This window comes from Diadema setosum, chromosome 19 (assembly GCF_964275005.1).
Source record: "Diadema setosum chromosome 19, eeDiaSeto1, whole genome shotgun sequence".
Taxonomy (NCBI): Eukaryota; Metazoa; Echinodermata; class Echinoidea; order Diadematoida; family Diadematidae; genus Diadema; species Diadema setosum.
The window spans coordinates 14,645,953-14,669,840 of NC_092703.1; the positions used below are offsets into that span (position 1 = coordinate 14,645,953).

General features: G+C 38.0%; 1 protein-coding gene across 1 annotated transcript in view; it reads left to right on the forward strand.

Moving 5' to 3' along the window:
• Window positions 1-23,888, forward strand: part of LOC140242531 (sestrin-1-like) — a 76,431-nt gene that overhangs the window by 13,092 nt on the left and 39,451 nt on the right. Inside the window, exon 2 of the mRNA XM_072322270.1 lies at window positions 10,922-10,987. Coding sequence (XP_072178371.1) covers window positions 10,922-10,987 — 66 coding nt within the window. The remainder of the gene's footprint in view (window positions 1-10,921; window positions 10,988-23,888) is intronic.

Below are 23,888 nucleotides of genomic sequence, written 5' to 3' on the forward strand. Positions count from 1 at the left end.
CTTGAAAACCGAGGCTGAATATTGAACCAAACTTGACATGAATCATCAATGGGGTTGGGGGGGTGGGGGGTGGGGGGGGGGGGGTAGGGGACATATTTGGTACAAATTTATGATGAAGGTGTCCTTCAGGAGGGCTGTGTGTAGGATGGGATCCAAATAATTTTGAGGATATTGCCCAGGGGGTCTGCAGCAATATTGGTATAGATCTACAAGACTTTATTAAGTTTAGTCTGCCTCAGGTGGAGTGCCATGAATTCAAAATGCAATAGGTGGAGTTTTATACCCCCAGGTCTCTCTCTCTCCTTCTCTCTCTCCTTCATCTCAAAATGTGTTTTTATAAGAATGACCAATAGTAGTCAAAAGATGCATTCTTTTTTGGGGAGTTTGTTATGGTGTGTTAGAGTAGCACAGAAATGAAATTTATGAGCTACAATTGTATAGTACAAAGTTTTTATCATTATGTAGTAATTGTTCCTATCATCAAAAGAGTTTATGGCACTGTTTTTTTTAATGGACTGATTTCATGTTGCTCTGATGCGATTAGCTATGATTATTGTTCTTTCTTGTAATGTATGAAAATTAGGTATTAGAATGTGCAGGAAAAAGTAAAAGAGAAAAGAGGAATCCAGCGATAAAAAAAAAAAAAAAATACAAGAGATCTCTGACAGATGAAGTGACTGACTGCACTATGTATGACCTTTATATCAATAATTTTATCTTTGCATGATAGGCAGTATCAGTGAGTTGCTATAGATAAGTACAACATAATTTATTATCTAGGCAGTACCGGTATCTGTGAGTTGCTATAGATAAGTACAACATAATTCATTATCTACGGTCAGAGGCCCTTTTTTTTTTTTTCTGCCAACTTTCATTCTTTGATCCACTCAGTGCTGGACACATAATACACATAGACACCTAGATACAAAAATAAAGGTGTGTGACTGTCAAAATGTTTGTATTGTTTGATCACTGGTTCACCTTGACTAAAAGTTCACACCATTGTCATAGATTTTCTGGCATATGTGATACATAGATCTGTGATTAACATCAATACCTCTACTGATATCCACATGTGGTGTTGTTTAGGTTCGCTGGTGGTGCCGAACGAAAACGGTTTTAGGGTGGGGTGGCATTTGAGTGAGGAAGTGCCCACCCCATTGTGTCAATTTCGTACTTCCACCCTGCTTGGAACATTGTTGGAAGCCAGGGTTCAAAGTTGAGCCCCATTCTGTACCCTTCTCTTGTGTCATTGATGCCAGCATGGACTGTTGTTGGTTCTGCTGAGTTCACATTCAGCCCTGATTGTTTTCTGATGTCCAGTGAATATGAAAACACCAATCTCTGCAGATCAGGTATTGTTATTTCATAAATGTACCAAACGTCTGAATGACATGTTTCAGTGGTTACATTATGTGAATAAATTTGTACCAAGTTGTGTAAATATTGCCAGAATAGTCGAAAGAGGGAAGCATTCATCTTTCAAATGATTTGTTGAAAAGCCATATTAAGGGTCACAGTGCAACAAATGGCATTTTAGCTGTATACTTAAAACCAGAAATGTACCTGTGCACTTTAATTTTGCAAATTTTGCAAAAGCCAAGATTTGCGAATGAAAATGCATGCAAGAGTTTTCGTCTTCACTGTATGCATTGAACACCAGTGGCAATTCAGAAAATTTTCACGCCGCGACAAATTTCATGCCGCAAAAATATCTTGCGTTACAGTATACTGTCATTTTGAAGTTAATCCAAACTTCCATGAATCATATAATTTCTGTGTAGATGCATGCAGTTCTCCCCTCAGATTTTGACCAAATATTATCTAGGACTTTATAATTTATCCAGTGTAGTTTGTCTGTTCTGGATATATACAACAACTCAGCAATGTGAAATTTCCTCGTGTAGATAAATGGAAGATACATTTCCTAAATCTCCCTTGATAGATCTAAAGTAAACAGGTGGAATATGTTTTCTTGGGCGGTACATGGTTGAAACGTAATTATGAATGCATCCTTATGAGGAAGTCACATTCCTTGTTTTCTTTGCTATGACGTACATGTAGATGCCTTTTTTGTGTGTCTCAATCCTCTTCTGTATGTAGGAATATCTGTGAGTTGATCATATTCATATGCTGTTCATTCCTACAAAAGTGGAGTACTCACTTGTCCACAGTTGTTACTTGTACTTAATTGTCCTATCATATAATTTTAAATCAAACACTCTTGTTAGGGCTAGAACCCAGCATGTGGTACATAAAATACTTCTAGTCATAGTACTTTGACTTCAGCATTAGCCTTTGATTTGAAGTATTTTGGAGTTTTTCACAATTTTGACAGTTTGTTCATTGAGAATTTTATGAAAGTTGTAGACTACACACTTTTAATAGGCAATATAAAACACAAGTTTGCCAGCCTACGGGTCATGATACAAGACTACTGTGGTAAGCCACTTATCCTATATACATTGCATGTAGTGAAGACTCCCAGTTCTTGCCTCCTCCCTTGATTTGCCTCCATTTACTTGTTGAAACTTGAATTGAAACACGATGCAGCCTGGGTCACCTGGCAGGTCAATGCTGGGGAACACAATGCATTCCCAACCTTGGAATTGACCTTTTCCATTGTTTTCACTTCCCCAAACATTTATCTAGTTAGTAGTACTTGGGTTTCAATGCAGATTTGCACTACCTGACATTTAGAACCAGAATTACTTTCATGTGTATTGAAACACACTCCCACCCACATACACACAATATGCTGATCCACGCAAATAAATCAAACTGTAAGTCTGTTTAACAGGAGATGGATAGCATACACTTGTATGAGAGGCTCTTTACAAGTTTCATTTAATGCCATACATTGTAACGTGTCTATTTCGTGATATTATGATGTTTTGCAATGGGTCGCTCCTGTTCTTGGTCCATGTAAGATTGCTTTTTCCCCCCACTTTTTTCATTGTAGAAGCCTGTGTGAATTTCTTGAGTGCAGGAGAAATTTGAGTGTACATTATGCTCTCATTTTGCTGTGTTCTTAAATGCGGATGCAAGTGTTCATGAATTTGTAGAGTACATGCAGAAAAATTGTTTTTTGATGTCATGATATTACAATCATAAATGAATGCTAAGATAATAGATATTGATCTCATGTTCCCATATAACAGTTTTTAAAGTTCACATGGTCATCTATAGCAAATGATGCAGACTTTAACTTTTAATTGTCTTCCTGCACAAATAAAAATACCTGAAAAGGGCAAGTCCAAGCTATTTTGCACCAGTAACTTGTGGGACATCACAAGAAGATTTAGCCCTATATTGCACTGTTAAGATTGAAACTTCATATGTTGGGTTGCTTTTGATAGCTAGTAGGTATCTTCATTCAAAACAATAGAAATAATGAGAATCACGCGTTCAGTATTTAATTTATGCAAATTTATTCTCCAGTAACGCGTGGGACCACAAAAATTATCCTTTTTTTCTTCTATTACTTTTATCTCAATTATTGTGAAAATACTTGGTATACTATAAAATCATTACAAACATCTTTTCCTACAACAATTACTGTACCTGAAACAAAACATTTCAGAAAAAATCATGAAACTGTTTTCTCTCAAGGTCAATTATAGAAAGATAGGTATAGTAACGCGTGGGACATTTTTGTCACTATGAATATTGTGATGTGAATTGCACATTTGCTCAGAAAAACTTTAATATGGGGTACTTATTATCTAAACAGATGTATTTCTAATAAATTCTTGCATATTCAAATGATTTAGACCCACCAGAACAATAGATATAATAAAAAATATGAAATACCTGTGTTATCCTTTATTTTTTGACATTTGACTTTGAATGTGACCTTGAAAATAGCATGTAATGATCTTTTGTGAATTATTTATCCAAAGTGGAACTTTTTACCAAATTTCAAGTCAGAATTCAGAAAATTACAAAAAAAACCCTCAATAATGTACACATTTCCCATAGAAGACTAAAATTTAGTACACTTCCATTGACTTGTACACAAATCGTCCCACGCGTTACTAAAATGTCCTACGCGTTACTAAATTTAATTGAAAATTGCAAGTATGAGATTTATCAGACTAACTTTTTATCTCTTGGATATGATTAGGTCCATTGTGAATTTGGTCTTTTGAAAGTTTCAGGTCAATCAAATCATTAAATTTTATGCAAATGAGAAATAATGACCTAAAAAAGTAATGCGTGGGACATGCTAATTTTGGCCCATCCCTCATTTGCATATTTAATCAGTTGAGAAACTGAAAATCACAGTCATGATAACTTGTTAGTCAGACTTAAGGTCACCATACTTATTTTCATAAAAACTTGTAAAAATTAAAAAATACATTTTAAAATGCAGAATTTTTGAATGTCCCACACGTTACTCTAAATTTTAATTTATGCAGATTCGTTAATTTATTGCTGGTTATGCGGAAGGATTTTGACTTTTTCTTTTTAAAATTCATGTATTTTAACTTCTTAGCTTTCAAATGATACCAAGTTTAGGTAGATTGACCCATTTTGAATTTTCAGTCTTGTGTGATCAAATAGCTTGGACTTGCCCAAAAACAAAACAAAACAAAACTCTAGTCCTCTTTGTAATACAGTGATGTACATTTATGGTACATTTATATCATCTTTGTCACAAATCCGTATGTGCATGAAATGTCACATATTTACATATTGAGGTACAATCGGATCTGTCTCTAACATTATTGTACTGATCCCATTGTCATAATATGGAGACTGGTCCTTTTACTCAAAACAACTTATTTTCTGAGCACTCAACTCCTTTTGACACGAGTATGACTGAAAGGAAGATTCCTAATGTACGTTTGAGGTGAATGCCTTCTAGAAACTTTGAACTTTGAGCTTTGATGATAAAGCCAACCACCAGGTGTTTGTAATGGCCATTATTCAAGAGTTAGTACAATGTACCAGGACTTAATTTTATGACGCATTTTGTTTTGTTCGGTATTGGGTCACTGACTCTTTCCAACCCCACACGCAGTTCACATATACAGTGTATGTAAAGCCCCAGGTATCTCTCTGTTTTACTAATTTATTGCTGCAAATAGTGGTCTCAATATCATGTTTACACAGTCTGTTTTTCATTCAATAGCAGGATCCAACTTGGCAGAACACCCACCATCAACTGCAGTGTCTCATTTGCGCACGCGTGTACATGCTGAATGCATGATATACAGGTTGTATATTGTGGTGGGTGCGAGCCTGTCGCCATTTTATGCATTCGCCGTACGTGTGCGCGCATGGGACACTGCTGTAATGGCGGACTTTGCTGCCAGGCTGGATCGGTCTATAAATGAAACTTACCTTTGGTATCAAGGTTTTTTTTTCAATGATTAGAACCCCAAGATTTCTCAAGGTATACACTCTGTCCATGAGCCAGGGGTTCCCACTTGTAGTTTAGCATCACCTACATAAATGCAATAATCAAGTTAACTCGCAAGTTAGCATGATTGTCTCTGTGAACCCTATTCCCCCTCAGCTTCTGGGTCAACCTCCAGAGCGTGATGTACACTACAGTATTGTCGTACCCCGATCGGGTCTATTGCTAGCGCTGCTTGTAATGTATTTTCTTCCATTTCTGTGGTTTTATCATCAAGTAGGACTCTTGCTCGAAAGTTCCTATCTTTAAGATGAGGTATTGTGTGAACGTGCTTCATGGTAGAGGGGGCAAGATCATGATCATCAATGATTTGGATTAGCTGCCGTTGATGATTAGCTTCTGTTTAAACATAACTGTTGATTTCTACCATTATCAGGCTGCCTTCCATTGCTGAGGTTGACAGTGCATCTTGATGTCGTATTATGCACAGTAGGCTGCTGACCCTACAGTTGTAGGACCCACGATCTTGCCTGGATGAGTATAAACCACATTCACTTCATATCCTTGAACAAAACTTTGTGCTCTCTCGACCCTACCACACCTGGCTGCCATTGGGTGATGACGGGAAAAAGAAAGGGGTGGTGGGTTGGTGTCAAGCTCCACAGGAAAATCATATGATTGTGGTCAATTTCTAATACCGCTCAGCTGAGACAAACTCTGGCCTTGTGTAATTGTTATGTTTTCAGGTGAGAAATCAGCATCCAGTATGATTCAGTCTGTTCGTATTGTCAAGTAATCACCATCCAGTATGATTCAGTCTGTTCGTATTGTCAAGTTTATATCTAAAGTTTGAGATAGGTTTATGAAAGCCATTAGTTTGCCATTTGGAGGTGAAACAAAGACCCAGCTTTAGTACTTCAGAATAGTTCTAAAATGTGAGTTCAGGACAGAAACAACCGGTGTAAAAATTGTAATCAGTATAATCAATGTTAAGTATTGTTATATAATGTGAACTACTATAATAAAATTGTTTCTAGAATAAACAATCTACTGTTATGGTTTATTGAGAGAAATAGTGATATCTCCTTATATTTTAAACTTCATTGCAAATTTTTTTATTTGGTACATTCTGTAGGATGTTTTGTGGTACAACTGACCTACACATAAGCATCAAATGTGATAACTCGAACTTTTTAAAAATCACTGCTCCCAATGGTATACGATAACTTTGAGGTCAAGTAGGCAAAAAGGATCCCAGATTGTAAATGCTATTCCACTGTTTTAGTAATTAATGGGATAAGGACAGGTGGTACTGTGTAGCCTTTTATCGTGGACATGTGTTTATGTCAAAAAATGGATCTTGTAGTAGGATTTTTGCTACCTTTGAAAGCGTTATTTTTAGACTGTTCTCACAGCGCCCAAAAAACGTAATTGCAATCCGAAGTTACAATTGCGATTACAAGTAGGTTGAATTATCATCCGTTCACATGCCCGAGGAGGGCTTTGCGGATTCTCCAATTTTGAATTTCAGAGCAAGATGGGGAGGTGTGACCTTTTTCTGAGTTCCCATCAATCACTCCTTAGCAGTAAATAGTGCACACTATGGTTGCAGTGTGAGCATCTGAGAAGCGCAGTTTTTCTGTGGAAGCAGTTGAAAGGTCAAGGTAAGTTCTGCCCCAAAAAAATACACTCTACACTAAACACAATATTCTATGCATTGTTTCCTATTCACTTTCCAAGTCATTAGAATGGTGCATACATGTATATTAACATTTATAACCTGACCTGCAGTGTACCTTCTTTTGCATGGGTACCCATCAATAGCCCCTGAGCATGTGATAGCTGAACTATCGTTTACACTGTACATATCAGTAGCAATGAGGTCTTCGTACTTGCTGTATGAGATGATAAAGCAACCAACTACGTGCACTGACTGAACAACTTGGACATGGTCATAATAAAAAGTTACAAATATACAGAAAAGTGATTAATTTATAAAAAAAAAAAATGTGGAGCGTCCATTTCTTCTTGTTTACTGTGCATAGCAAGATATGCATCTATGTGTATAGTCCTATATCTAGATCTATCCATCTATATACACATATCCTGTCTTTATACTCGGCATTTATGTGTTGATGTGTACATTAATTCTTCCAGCAGAGCAGTTGATCCTTTACGACTGCAATCAAGCACTATGCCTTGTACGCCAAGACCTTGCAAAGTTATTTTGGCTCAGCAAGGATTCATAGTAAATGGCTGAGAGCATCTCGCGGCATTGGAGGTGCTGACGTTCATTCATCCCCGCTGTGAGTGGGTGTTTGGACATGTGACGTAATTGTTTCCTTCGTTGCCTCCATTCTGACAGCGTGATGATCCCACGTGGTGGCCCTTTGTGATGAAAAGCTCCTACGCCATCACGTTGGCAGCAATACAGAAAATTAATGGAATGCCTGAGCTGTCAAGCAGTCAATGGTCGGCCTGGTACCAGACTTACGTAATAAAAGATTTAGGAGAATGGACGTGACGTAGTGAGATAGTATTAAAGGGATGGTATAGTTTTGGTTTTGGTCCTAATAAAAGGTTGGTCCCACCTTTTATTAGGACCACTTTGTTTATGGATATCTGGGTCATTTCAAAAGATATATTCATTAAATAAACTTTGAATTTTTCTTAGAATTGTATGATCTTTCATATCTTATAAGTGATTTGATGAACATTGGTTTTGAAATGGTTGAAATATCCCAAAATAAAATGATCCTAATTAAAGGTGGGTCCCACCTTTTATTCGGACCACAACCAAAATTATACCATCCTTTTAAAGTAGCCTGATGGCCTTAGTCTTTCATTGCAGGGCCTTCTTGTGATCACTATATAGTAAGCGATTAATAGAATTACATTGATGTTTCATGAGTGCAAATTAAGGTTGTTTTAACTTGAAAAAAAACCCACAACAATAACAGATACAGATAACAGATACATTCAACATAAACCCACCTCAGCTATCTTATGTGAAACCAAAGTCGTGAAATCTGATCTTCAAGTTATTTTATATCATCAGGAAGTTATTTCTCTCAATTTTTCTTCTTTTTTTTTTTGTAATAGCAGACCAAAGGATGCCTCACACTATATCTCTGTGTCAATAAAAACAAAAATCAGTGAAAATCTTTGTCGTTTGTGTTTATAATAGTCGTGTCTTTATGTTATTGAGATGCATGGTGAACAATGAGAATGTACACCGTGCAATGATAATGCAGAGTGTAAACCTGTCCATATTGGTCTTGTGACCAAAACGTCAATCCAATTTTATGATATTTACAATTCATTCATTGATTAATACATCTCACTAATTAGACAAAAAGAAAACCTTTCAGTTATATTTGTGTGTGTATTTGTGTGAAGGATAAAGAAAAAAAAGGAGGTTATCTCTTGTTCCCGATCAATGTCCAACATGCAATGTCCAAGCTTAATGATGAAACAAGACAATATCGTTTATGAGGTTTAAGGAGATACAGCGTTAGATGACTTTCTCCACTCCCATTCGAGTGTTTACTATTTAAAAATAATGTTTATAATACCTATTGCCTCATTTATTGCTGAGCTGTTGCTGAGATATCTTTTTTTGTCGCTCGTGACTTCTTGGGAAGGTCAATTTCTCATCAGGGTTTTCAGAGTTTTGTTTAAAAGGTGCAAGACTTGACACATTTCCCTGCCCTTTTTAGTGTCTTGGTGTGGTCCTCTCTGTAATGAGGGAAGCTTGATGCTAAGACTATTAAAGCTGGTGTGATGCTGTACAGACCTGTCTTCATGGTTTCTTTCCCTACATTCCAAACAGTCTTTGCATATCTTGACGGGCAGAAGTGTGTCATGTGCTATGGTGGTGGGAACATAATTATAGCATAGTGAAAGATAGGTAGATGGATAGATGTATTTTGTTTGACAGAAAGATAGAGAGAATTGGATTCAGAGTAAATGTTCTGAATGTTCATCTGTTTTGTTTCAATTCAATTCAGTTTGGTTTATACTAGATGTTACAAAACATTTTTCATTTTTGATCCTTAACAGTTCAAAAACTATACATCAGATAACACTGTCATTGATATGAGTAATAGCTGAATAGTGTACAATTTAGTTGGAGGTGATTTGAATATGAGAGCATGTTATTATTATTATTATTATGTTTTTTTGTAACATCTAGTACCTCGCACATAAACCCATATCCGCTATGTTATTTTAAATACTAAGTAACCTGGCGGATGGTTGGCTTTCACTTAATTCTGCCGGAAACTCTCCTGTCATAATCATAAAGTCTTGCAAATACTCTCAGAAGCAACAATTGATAATTGGATCCCATGTGAAGGACATCGTAACACAAACACGGATAAGAAGGATGACGTAATCCTTTATTCATTAACAATAATAGTTTTAGGTCACCTGTGGGGATTGACTTGAAAAGCAAACTTAGCTGTCATGCATTGTGCGTGCTCTGTGATGACAAGTGATGTACAAGGCTACAATGTAATTGCAGTTTAAGCAAGTGATGCAAAGTGACATAATGCAGACCAATAAAAATCACACACATACACACACTCACACAGACAAACAAACAGAACCTCTTATCAAACCCAAATTCAATTTCTTTTGATAGGAGTGTGAGCTGCCGAAGTTGGGGTATTAATCACCTTCAGTGATAGTTCTAGTTTGCACAGGGCATGTTTCAAGTATATAACAAATATAATACTCGGGTATCGGTACACTTTAATTGTGCTGTTCATGCTTGTGAATTGAATTATAAGGAAGCAGCCAGTGCAGTGTGGGCCACCTCCCTGGTGTACCATTCCAGTCCTGGTACAGTATGGTAGCTGTCTTAAAGCTTGACACTTTATAGAAATTAATATATGATGGGACTGTATGCCGTCATATACAGCGAAAATGTTCGGACAACAACAACAACAACTATTTTAACATAAAAAGTGATTATCATAATGAATAAAAAATGATCATCTAGGGCAGAATTCAATTTCTTGGTCCAATAGGCAGGAGAAATTTATCGTAATTGATACAGACCAAGTTTCAGTCATGTGCTGTCATGGTGTGATTTAAGGTCATACTCTGTGTTCAGCAGGAATGATCAGGTCCATTAATCATCTTTTTACTCCTATTCAAATGTGCCCTTTTCTCCCTTTTTGCTTTCTCTGTCGTGTAGTGTATTCCACTCTCATTGATGTACACAGGAAACTCAAATCACAACATTATGTATCAGCGTACTGTGCTATTCTTGAAGAAAACATTGTCAACGGAGGTACATGTACTTATAACTGAGTCTACATGCCGATTGTGTGTATGTAGTATTACCACTACAAAGTCAGAAATATGAATTTGCAAGAGAACCAAAGGGCCTTCAGGTTTACTCTATAACAGATGTTATCAGATATGAAGGAGTTTTAATATTTTGCTGATGTGTATCAGCAGCATTCAAGGCAATGCATGTGGAGTAGGTTGGTCATTGAAAAAGGAGATATATTTCATATATGTTTGTTTCCATCTATTTTACTGCAGGACCAAGGAGGAAAAATCCCAAGACAATGCGGAACCGGACCGAGTGCATTTATACCAAATCCTGAGGTGAGAAACAATTTGTTCATGTAGTGTTTTAAATGCACTGCAACCAATATATCTTTCTGTTTATTATATTTTAGTTCAGCTTGTCCCAAATGGTACTCCTTATGATACTTACAGCCAATTTAAAAAAAAAAAGAGAGAGAGAGAAGAAAGTCATCCTAAAAAACTAAAATAAATTCAACCGGACTTTTAATGAACTAAATAGTTTAGAATCAGACAAACGTAATGGTACAAGTTTCCTTCAAGGAAACAAAGCCCAAATATAAATGTAGATCAAATGAAAGCAGCAATATAAGTAGAACACATTTAATAGTTTGAGGAAGAAAGTTTAAGGAAAATGGGACAATCAACTTCAAAGTTATGAATTTGTTAAGTTTTTGTGATGTCATCACTGGAAGAGGAGACTGCTTTTCTCTATGATGTCATTATGGACAGTGTAAAAAAAGAGAATTTAAAGGAAATTCAAGATATGTTTACTTTTCTAGCATAATGAAAGAGCCCTTACCCCTTTTAGAAAGCAGGGGGATATTAGCCTTATAATAGCAAGTTGATGGAATGTTTACCTTTTCATGAAAAAAAAAATTGTTGAATTCTCCATATATTTTCTTTATACTGTTGTCATAACTGTAGAAGTCTTCTTATTCATTGAAGATTACACTAAAAATGTAAAAATTCATAATTTTGAATTGATTGTCTGATTTTCCTCCAACAACCTTTGCTTGATAAAAATGCTGCAACAGTTTGGGCTGTCATGGTAATTCAGCAAAAAGAAATGTAGAGAAAATTCCTCATATTAATTTTCTTTGAATAATAAAGAATACTATACAGCTGTACCTCCTGCAGAATTCAGAAGAAATTTACAATACCCTTTAATATTCAATATCATAAACTAGTAGTTGGAATGTGTATTTTACTGTATGTTGTAGTATTGTGTATCATGAAAAATGTAATGTTTTACATGACTGCTGACTCCAGCATGAATTTCCACAGAAACATTGTTCCCCCATGGAGATGTCAGTGACACCCAGAAATCCTAGCATCAATCAGATAGTTTGTCACTCAGGATGTGAGTGTGATAGCAAGCATTTCTTAACCTCAGTTGAGGATTTTGATAATTGGTTTCTGGAAAACTTATCGTTGATGGGTTATCGGGTGACTGACTGCACCGGGGCTCCGAAGAGATTCGAGTTCGCTTAAAAGCTACTGGCAGGGATTCTACCTCCTCAGTTTTTTTTAAGTGGAAGTGAGATTGACATGCTACCTTCAAGGAGAAAAGAAATGTGAGACGGGGACGATGTTATTGACCCGGGTTTCCTTGCTCCGTTTCCGCTGAGTATCCCCGTGGTATAATCATTTGAATGTCATTGACATTGAAAAGTTGCTCTTGCATGCGGGGAGTGTGCCTGGATGATATTAACGCAAATCGTAGAGCCCTGTACCAACAAACACTTCCCTTCTGTGACTGAATGTCATTGGGTAGTCGTTTTCCAGGGCAGGTTCGGCCTGTCTGCCATTGTTTGCGTAATCAATGTCAATTACGAGCATCAGTGATTGTTGCCCAATCTGCTGTCATAGTCATGCCAATGGAGGAATATGTACCACCATGTGTGTAGGTATCAGACCTCACAACCATTCTGAATTTGGAGGAAAGAATCTAAATTTTGACCATTCCCAGTTCTTGTTTCTATAGGAATTGTTCTTTTTCTTGATAATTTGACTACACACTGTGATGGGAACTGCCCTTTCTTTCCTACATTTGAGCCAACTCATTCCTATTTTCTTAGTCTGACAGATTGGGAGTTCTGTGGTATTTAAAGAATACATTTCATTGTGACTGTGACATGTGAAGATGCAAAACTCTAGGATTCACAATCACAAATCAGTCTGGAAGTCAGGGTTTCATGAAATTTGAAGAAAAAAAAAATCACTCAATCTAGACAATTTTGTAGTCACAAGCAATTTCACCAGTGCCCTATTGAAAGTCATTTCTGTGATAGGTACTTTCTTTCAAGGCAATCACCATAACAACTACCAATTGGCTTGTCAGGACTCTTGCTTCTTGCTGTGATATATCTATCCTTAAATTATTTTTATGGTCATGGAATGGTCTCTTCTTGCACCATTCCCTCTGTTCTTCGTGTTATTAGAACTATAAATGTCATGCATCACTGAATATGGTGTAGATGCAAAGGTTATCCCATGTCATCAGTTTGCTTGTCAGACTTGGTGGCTTGCACTTCCTCTATAACATATAGAATCTCAATAAAGGAAGCTGAAATGTTAATTGCTTCCTGTTTGTACATCAGAGGAGATAGATATGGATGTGAAATATGCCATCGTCTCTTTATAAGTGCACCGCACCATGACAAGATGTGTCAACTTTTTTTCTTTTTTCTTTTTTTTTTTTGGGGGGGCAATATTTTGTCCTTTTTTTTTTGTCCCAAAATACTACAGAATTCTTGGAAAATACTGTTTTTCCCCAAATTTCATTCCTACACATGTCTATGGCAGAAAAGGTAAAAATACTTTTGAACACTCATTGTTATTTAAAGGTTGGCATTCCTGCTGTGAGTACACTTGAAGGTATTGTGACATTACTCTAGAGCTTTAACATTTTATGAGTTTGTATTAAGTGTATGGTGGTTAAAAACACATAGAATGATGTTATATCATTCTGTTTTTAATGTACAGGACAAACAATTTTGAAAATGCTGTATAGGACAAGTTCTTTCTGCAGCAATTACAGCAAAATACAGATATTGTAATGGGAGTGGATAATGATTTGCTTTTTTATAGCGGTAGTTTGTACTTATATTTTTAATAAGTATTCAAATGCATTATTTCTTTTTTAATTTTTTGATAGTCTTGACGTACCGATAAAGACACTTGCCCTGTCAAAGAGGTCTTCATCTTCAAACTAGGTGGGAGAATGTAATGGCACAAGTTCATATTGCAGAATGAGAGGGTAAATGTTTGCGTCACTCAAATATGAGGGTGTATTGAGGGATAAAGTGGGGCTGTGGAGTTTCATTAGTGACCAACCCACTGTGAGACATCCAGACATGCAGTCTGAGAGAGGAGGCATGTACTACGTACTGTACGTGCATCCTTGGGCCTTTGTCGCTGATGGCATTGTGTGAGAAGGCGCACGTTCTCAGGAAGATGCTGAATCTCCCCACGTATCGCCGTTTGCAAAGTGCAAGCCGCGGGGTGGCAGCACCCAAATTAGGCCACTGCACGACGTTTTGCCATCGAATGGGGGGGGGGGGGGGAATGCTGACATTAGCACATCCTGTGTCACACTCTAGAGCAGAGTGAAGAAATTATGCAACTATGATTCTTAATCCAGAAGATTGAACATGAATGTATAGATTCACTTGCAGGGACAAAGTTTGGCTGATTCGATTCCATGTTTTGATGATGCTTTACGTAATGAAAAGAATAATACAAGAACACCGCATAAAATGTACATCTTCATACACCAGGGTCACTGAAGAGTGAGGGATAAGCCTTAGGTTAAAATGAATATTAAGTTTTTGTAATGTATTTTTTCCCTTTTCTTAAATCTCTGTTTTGTCTAAATTAAAACTCTGAGAGCAAAATTCTGTTTCTGTAGCTTTACATTCATGATATTTGTTTCATGAAACTTCATGCAGGAAAGTTGTCAGTAGAGGGCAGCCTTCCTGAAGGGCTGCAAGAGTGAGAGAGATTGAGACAGTTTACGTGCTTATTTTGTTGTTCGCGTTAATACGCACTTTTGACATTGTTCTTAGAAATGGACTGATTATCATGAACCGCGATTCACGGCAGGAAATTGTAGGAAATTGGGTAGATTGTGGGACTTCTGGAGCAATTTTGAGTGGATCGCCCCTTCCATGAGAAGTGTGCCAGGGTGTATGGAAGAAAACAAGTTGTGTATCAACCTCATGTGGAAATATAACACATTCATCATAGTATTGTCTGTTTAAATGGAGAAATCTTGGAGCAGCCTTGGCTATTGACTTCAGCAACTGCAAGTTTTCAGTGGGATACGGTCCATTGAATGCTGTTTCCTGGATTAGTAAACGTGGTCAACAGCCAGGTGCAAGAAAACAATGGGTCCTTATCCATGGTGCAGAAAGAAGGTGGGTGATGGAGACTGAAAGTTGTCAAGAAATTCTTGTCTATGTGTATGAAATTCTGCAAAATTCTTTGAATTCCTTGACACTCTTTCCAAATGATATGGGCAGGTAGTTCTGTAACTTTTGAGAATCTTTCAGTATCGTAAATTTGATCAAGTTTGTTGCCATCGATTTAAGATGTTGCTTGGTAAGACAGGGACAGACAGACTTTGCCATTGCCATTGTGCTAAAGGAAATATTCCCGTGCATAAAATTTGAATACATTATGAAACTTGTGTACTAGCATGAGTAGCCACCACGTGTAGATTGTAATTGTAATTTTTCTTCTTTTTGATTTAGAAAGGTTCCAATGCAAAGGGATCATATTTGTGCAAACAAAGGCAAAACAACCAAAGTTGCAGGACTCAAAAGTGAATCTGGTCTTCTAATAAAAACGGGAAAAAGAGGCTGTCATGTGCAAAAGCCATTATAGCCCGAATTTGTGAACAAAAGTGGAAAACATCCATAATCGTCAGGTACCTGCACTGCCAATAGATAATCAAGTACCTGACAAGAGCATCGTGTTTTCCATGTCCGTAGAATGTGAAGGTGTCAGAGTTCATTGAAGAGCACTCACGCATGACGTCTTGGAGGGTAAAGCATGCATCCCCCGGCTGATAGCCCCATGCTTATTGAAAGTCATTGATCGACTGATCACACTCTTGATGATCTTGCTGACCGGGAAGTGCCAGGTGTGTGTCCCGCTGGAAGTTCATTCCGTTAATGTGGTGATGGTGGGCCGAAGGCCAGTCATGGGACCATGCGTTCAGGGACTGATCCCTCCGTGCTCATTACTTTTAGGGCAAGAACGATCTCTGAGATACATGTAGCAAGGCATTGAAGGGCTTTCATGTGTATCAGTGAAGAGAGATTTTGCATGAAACGTTATGAAGGAATAGCATTAATTTTTTTAAAAGCAAAGTAAAGACAAATAATATCTCTAAAGATATTTAGATCTTACCTGAGAAGTCACTTAGGTGTATAAATTGTAAAAGTATGAAGGTACAGTTGTATACTATAAATATATGTTGGATAAGACAGTTTGCTCATCTGGGTGTGTGTGTAAAATGTATTAAAAAAGAAATGTAATTTCCAGATGTATGTTACTTTTGTAATCTCTGGAAATGACTGTCATCAAACTTCTTAGGATGTCTTTTGTCACTTTGTGGAAAATATTTATAGCTTTGATAAACTTAGCTTTATATGCTGTGCTAATATTTTAGATTAATCTTTACAGTTTGCCAATTGATTCCACTCCCAAATTTGAATATCATTTGAATATTTGAGAATGCAAACAAAGGCTATGAAAGTGATCAAACCAAATAGTCAAGTCTTGCTAGAGTGAGGAATTTATATACTGATGTGCATCATCATTTGTGAAAAGCCTTGGGATGCGAGCATGGGAACTCACAAAGAAAATAGATACCAGAAAATACAAATAAAGAATGCATTACATTCAGTACTTGGGTAGACAGGTCATTTCACTGTTGAGATTGATGCGAACTTATTTCTGTATAAATGTCAACCTTGTGTATTCTATTGTTTGTTTACCAGATGACATTGCAAAATATAAGTGAGGAATTGACACCAAAAAGTGGTTAAATGGTTAAACTTTTCAGGGAAGTTTATGCCAGAGACTCTCGGAAACTAGTCGCGTTTATCTTGTCAGTACAACTCTGCACAAGGTAAGCCCACAGTGGTGGAGATCAAAACCGGGGGCAGGTGTTTGTTTTGACGAGGTAGAAAAGCACTAGCTGTTTGTTGGGGTGGGGTGACCGAAGTTGTAGCCTTCCTGTAGGCTTTGGCTGCCCTGCTGAAATCCCCAGGGTTGTCAGCAGTAGTTTTCCACTTGCAGCTTATGCTGGAATCACCTCAGTTTGCCACTTGTCAACATCACAGCTCTGTCTTATGGATCATATCTTCCTTTTTTTCAGCCCCATTCTTATTCCACTAAGCATCACTCTGTAATGCACTACTGAAATTATTTTTTCCCTTTTATAAAGCCTTGCTACAGGAACATTTTCATCAATGTGTTTCATCTGCCCTTAATCTCCCTTGGGGGTAAAATTATAATCTCATCCGGTGTCTTGATATTTCTCTTGTGTGCATGACTTCCCCGGGATTGTTTGCAATAAGTAGATTTGAAGGTGGTTGTTCCTGGTACGGCGTACTCTCATGCAGAATTGCAAGCATTATCACATGATAGAGAATTCATGGGAATATGCTGGAAAGAGGCATTTTTCCCCCCATCAAATTGAATTTATGGTAATGTTATAATTGAAGACTCGAAACTATTGACACCGTCATAGTGACTGTGAATGTTCACACATTACCTGATGTGCTCTCTCATAGAAAATGAACCATAGCAGCCTTTGTCACAAGTTACAATGTATGTGACTGTTTACTGTAAATAAAACAAGGAATGTTCGCATGCATTTTAATTCCGTGAATTTCACAAAAGCTAAGATTTGCAAAAATAAAATGCACACAAAAGTTCTTGTCTACGCTATACACATCAAATGTAAGAGGCAACTCGCGAAAATTTCATGCCGCGAAACAGGTCATCGGCTCCAATTCGCGAAAATTTCATGCCGTGAAAATATTGTATTTTACAGATGTATGCCATATCTGAAATGGTTGTAAATGCACATGTCCTCATCAAGTGTATTACGTAGGTCAACGGCCATTGGTTTCAACGTACTCCAAGAAGACATTGAATGTGCTGTGTATAAAACGAAAAGTGCGGCAACAGTAGATTGGAATACACAAACGTGACTGTGCGAGTTGGGAGCACGAGCATTCAATGGGGGCCTGTGGAGATGTTTTTACCGAGATGCTAATGGCAGACAAGATATATGACAGCTGGTAAAGGCGATATGGAAATAAAGTATACAATGAATAACCCAGATATAGATGTGTCAACTCACTCCGTGATGATTTATGAACTTGAAGTGTTACTGATTTGGTCAATGAGACCATTATCTCTGTGGTATGTGTGCATCAGCGGCCTACTTCAGCTTGGCCATGTGACAGAGCAGACCTTTTATTTGAATTCATTACCGACATATATATGATGCTCTTTGCAAGTCTGTGTGACTAGACCTGACCGTCTGAAAGGCTCAGAAACAGATTCCTTGCCCCGCTTTCTTCTCTTTACCCAATTTGGATAAAAGAGATCAGGGGGGATTCATGACCAAGTTTTAGAAGTCTGGCGGAATTCTCCGACAAATTGCCTTCACCTGATGTCCTCGTCTTAAACCAAGGTGGCCTCGCCTCTCTCTCTCTCTCTGCTGCAGTGTGCTGTGAAGTGGAAAATGTACGCTTTTTGGCGGTATAGATTGATCCAGCTTGCACGAGCACGTCCCAAAGCACTTGACCTTAAAAGCAGGGTGACATCTTCCTCTAGCCCTTCAGGAAAGAGAGTCCTTGTCCTGATGTCAGGGTGCATGAAAACAGTGTGCCGGTTATTGTGTGCAAAACAGGGGAACATGAAGTACTCATGTATTCCTTCCTCAATCATGGTTTATGCCAAGATCTACAATGATATCTCTAATGTGCTCAAGTCTCTCCCCCCCCCCCCTTTTTAGCTCACCTGAGCCAAAGGCTCAAGTGAGCTATTGCGATCGCCCTTCGTCCGGCGTCCGTCGTGCGTCGTGCGTCGTGCGTCGTCCGTCGTGCGTCGTCCGTCGTGCGTCGTCCGTCGTGCATCGTCCGTCGTGCGTAAACTTTTACATTTTTATCTTCTTCTTGAAAACCCCAAGACCGATTTTCATCAAACTTGGCAGGTAGCATCCCTAGGGGGTTAGGAACTCAATTTGTTAAAATGGGCACCATGCCCCACCCAGGGGGCCCCCAGGGGGGCCCAAACCCCCCAAAATTAAGGAATCTGTAAAAATCTTCTTCTCTAGAACCAGAAGTGATAGAGCTAAGTTAATACTATGAGTTAGTACATTGATGACTGTAGTTTCAAGTTTGTTCATGGCAGAATCAGGGGTACCCCCCTTGGGACCCAGGGGAGGGGGGTGGGGAGGGGTCCTAATGGGGCCTAAATTATACATTTTCATCTTCTTCTTGAGAACCCCATGACCAATTTTCACCAAACTTGGCAGGTAGTATCCCTAGGGTGTTAGGATCTCAATTTGTTAAAATGGGCACCATGCCCCACCCAGGGGCCCCAGCGGGGCCAAACCCCCCAAAATGAAGGAATCTTTAAAAATCTTCTCTAGAATCAGAAGTTATAGAGCTAAGATAATACTATGAGTGAGTACATTAATGACTGTAGTTTCAAGTTTGTTCATAGCAAATCCAGGGGTGCCCCTCTTGGGGGCAGGGGGGGGGGGGGTTGGGAAGGTCCAAATGGGGGCCTGAATTGTACATTTTCATCTTCTTCCTGAAAACCTCATGATGGATTTTCGTCAAACTTGGCAGGTAGCATCCCTAGGGGGTCAGGATCTCAATTTATCAAAATGGGCACCATGCCCCACCCAGAGGGCCCCAGGGGGCCCCCAATCCCCCCAAATGAAGGAATCTTTAAAAATTTCGGCCCTTATTGTACATTTTCATCTTCTACTTGAGAAGCCTGGTCAAATTTTAGTAGAGCTGTGAATAATTTAGATTAGTGACTGCGTGAAAGGTGAACTTGCGATACTCAGGTGAGCGCTAGACCCGCGGGTCTCTTGTTTTTTTTAACCACAGCATGTGAAGCAAGATAAATTTTCATGGCCAACATCACAAAACACAGATGGGTAACTAACTGCCAAGTAGAGTTTCTTGAGATTTTTTTGACAAAGATTCATAGACTTGCCTGGAAAAGCTGACCTGAAAATATGAATACCAAATTACCGCTTGATAGCTATAGTCAACCAGAGTTAGAACTTTACTAAATTATCATGATAATGTGCTGTATGATTGAATGGTTGCAGTGACATAAAGTTGCACACCTCTCCTTCAATTAAAAAAAAAAAAGAAAAAAAAAAGAGGGGAAAAAAAGGTGCAGGAGACCTGGGAAGCAAGCATTTTGTAATCAGAATTTCAAATGTTTGTAAAGTTATTCACCTTTTGCCAGTTATATGACTTGGTAACACTTGCTGCTGACATATGATTTTACATCTGTTTTAGTGGATGGTGAGTGGATGCTTCAGAGAATAGAGTCATATTTGATGGTTCATTAGTTATTTCAAGCATGCAATCATCTGCAAATTGACGTCCATAAGTATACTTTGCAGCGTTGTGAGTGGTGATTTTATGCAGAGGAGAATGTGAGATTAATTTTCTTGTCACACAAGGAATATGGTGAACAGAAATCATGACATGTTTCAGGCATTTTTGGCAAATACCAGGATTTGCTTTGAGTAGTATTTTTTTGTGTTCTTCTGAAAACCAAACACACGGTAATACTGATGGGAATGAGAGTGATAATAGCACTAAACTTTGAGATAATGCAGGTAATTCATTGGTGATAACAATAATGTAATAGTTTTCTGTTATAACTATGTTTGAAAGCACAGACTTTATGTTCCAGGAAGAAAGTTTTGAAGCAAGTATTGGCATAGCTTGTCCATACACACTCAGGCCGTAGAGCTACATGCTCCGGCAGTCGTAATGGCCTTTTCACTTTGTGCCCTTTTGCCTCAGAATTACAATACAAGTTATCTAGAGTCAATCTCATCTTTTTCATAATCTTCCAGGCACTGAGAGCATCTTTCATTTTGCGCAAGGCCATAAATTTAAAGGAAACTACTTTCACAATTTGCAATATCTATGGCAACCAACTCGGGTGACCTCGATCGTCATGGATAAATGCATTGATTGAAACAGTTCATAGATATGTATGTACACCAGAGTGATTTTGTGTGGAATTCCTGGTGGATACCTCAATTTCTTGGGTGACTGCAGTTCTGGAGAAAACATTAATGTGAAGGAGACCCTAATAGCGGATACTAAAGGGGAAGACTGCCCGTAGAGATAGTGGATTTTATCAACAAGCCATCCTACGTTTGATAGGAGCGTGTGAAAACTTTTTTGAGGAGATAGGTCTGTAGGAGACTTCTTTCTTGTGCTTCTGCATATTTTGCCTTGAGTCCACAAAAATAGTGTGGAAGAGGAGATATAGGCCTACTCATAGGGCTTACGTAACACTAAAGTTTTGATATCAATCACAAGTTGCTATTAACGAGAGATGCATGGGTTACATTTTAGGAGGATGTTGTTAGTGTGTCAGTGACTGTATATTTTTTGTCATTTTATAATCTTGAATTATCAGTTTCTTTTTACCAACGTAGTTTGTATTTCATGATTAAAAGAAAAAACATAACAGATTGCTGAAGACATTTTAGCCAGAATTAAGTGTCCCAATTGATTAATCTTCTACTATGTTTGTATTGCTCACAGTGCATTTAAAAGTGAATAATTGATATGATTAAAAAAAAAAAAGTTTGTCTATTGCAGAAAGAATGGTAATTCATTTGACTCAAGTAAGGGAAAAGTACACTCAACAAATAATGGACTTTGTGTACACCTGTTGACGAAATGTCAAACTGGGAGCTGAGGAGGGACGACTGTTGCGTAATCACGGTTGTCGTGGTAATTCAATCCGGTAGTGGATGATGCAATTTCTTCCAGCCTCACGGAAGCTAATGATTGCCAATGCTAGTGCCTAATTATAGAATGCAAATGAGCATCTCTACCAGTACTATATTAAAGCTACCGTTCCGACATGTATTCCCACAGTGAGAAACGGTTCTGTTTTTTTTTTCTCTCTATTTCAAGCCATTGATATAAATGTTGCAGTATTTTCTTTCAGAGTGATGTGAATATCAGTGATGTAGATGAGAATTTTTAAATGAAATTGATGTGATGTAGACTTACTGGTATTGTAAAATATAAGTAATAATATACTGTTGCAAAATTATGCCATTTACACAGCTGTACCTGCAGTCTTATACCTGAATACATAGACACCATACGTACCAGAAAGGACACTGAATGGAGCATGTAATTATGAGAATTGTACTTTTAACATGATAGCATGATGTTTGCCAGTCATTTGGACTTAATGTTGAAGGCCACGTTAAAAAAAAAAAAAAAAAAAAAAAAATTGCAGTGATGTTTGGCTGCTACAGCAGGGTTTGAGTGGATATCATGTGCCAATCCTGTGATCTATTTTTATATCATTCAATAGAACAATCAGAAAGAATGCCTCCCCCTCCCCCCTTTCCCGGTCAGTGCGATCAGAGTGGTACCTGGAGTCCAATTGTTAGCGCTCCAATAACTGCAGCGCTTTTCACAAAAAGCATTTGCGGTAGGTTAAGCAATGCAATCTGCATGGGAATGACCCCGCGGTATTATCCATGGAAGACGGGATCCACATGGAAATACGCAGTGTAGCTCAGAGAGTAATTTCATCTCTGATTTCCCCAGCGGCAATGGCTAGAAAAATGGAGGAGGAGATGGTGTATCCCCTAGCAAATGGATGGGGGGGTGGGTGTGTGTTTTTTTTACGCGGGTTCAAGTTAATCAGCTGTTTTTCTCTCTCTGGTGGTGCATGTGTTGCTAGCAGCTCTTTCATTCCTCCGAAAGATGAATAGCTCACTCTTATCATTTCCTGTTAATTTCCTGCGGAACAAAATTCCATTGTGGGCTTGCTCTCTGTGAGCCAGAATATTGGTTGACTGATGTCTAACTAATTTCCATTCTTTGCTTGTGGTTCATGTTAATGTGATCATCAAATCATCTCTCCTCCATGAAATGACTCTGATTTACCGTTGATCATAGAAGTGCGTGTATAAAATGAGATTTGATTTGTGAATGAAAAATGAAGTCCTGGATGTCAGGGGTCAATTGGGAATTAATCACATTATGTCTGATCTTTGTATTTTGTAACCCATAGTTGTGTGGTATACATCGTACATGTAGTTCTGGTTGAGATGGGGATTCAGGTTTTAGCTTTTTGTGAGATAATTAGAAACCATTTATATGAAATATTAAAGAGCATACAATTGTCAGAGGAATTTAAAGTTAATTTGATGAAAATCTGTCTCTGTAATGGCTGGGATATCCCAAAACAAAGTGGTACTAATAAAGGAGGGTCCTACTATATATGAGGACCACTTTCTTTGTATGTGCATAATGAACAGCAAAGTTTATTCATTATTCATTGAAGTAAGGATTATGATTTCAATATGCATTGATTCATTGATCTATTCCATTGTCCCCTTGATAAGAGTAGTCTTTCTCCAAGCTGTATGGTCAATGAACAATTCCCATACTGCTCCGTGATAGTCACCCTTCGCCACGACCCATGTGCTGTCCCCATTGCTTGCATTGGTCTTTCAGCGGTATAGCATTATGCGTCAACTTGTCGTTTCACAAAATCCCAGTTCGTTCAGGCATGAATTTTCTGGGAATTTGGGTCAATTTGCCATCACGTCTCTTTCAGAGTACTGTCGTATCATTTACTGGTTCATTGAGCTGATCATACCTGTAACTTGGCCTCTCTCTGTCTCTCATCTACATATTGTATGTCATTGCTTCCACTATCATGGGTATCACTTTTGGCTGTCTTTAGGTCCATTCACACACAGAAATATTATTAAGCCTAACGGTTTGAATGGCAATGCTAAAATCACTTATTATAAAGCGTTGCCTTTGGCTGACTTTAGGTCCATTCACACACAGAAGAATTATCAAGCCTAAAGGTTTGAATGGCAATGCAAAAGTCACTTTTTTATAAAGCGTTCCCTTCG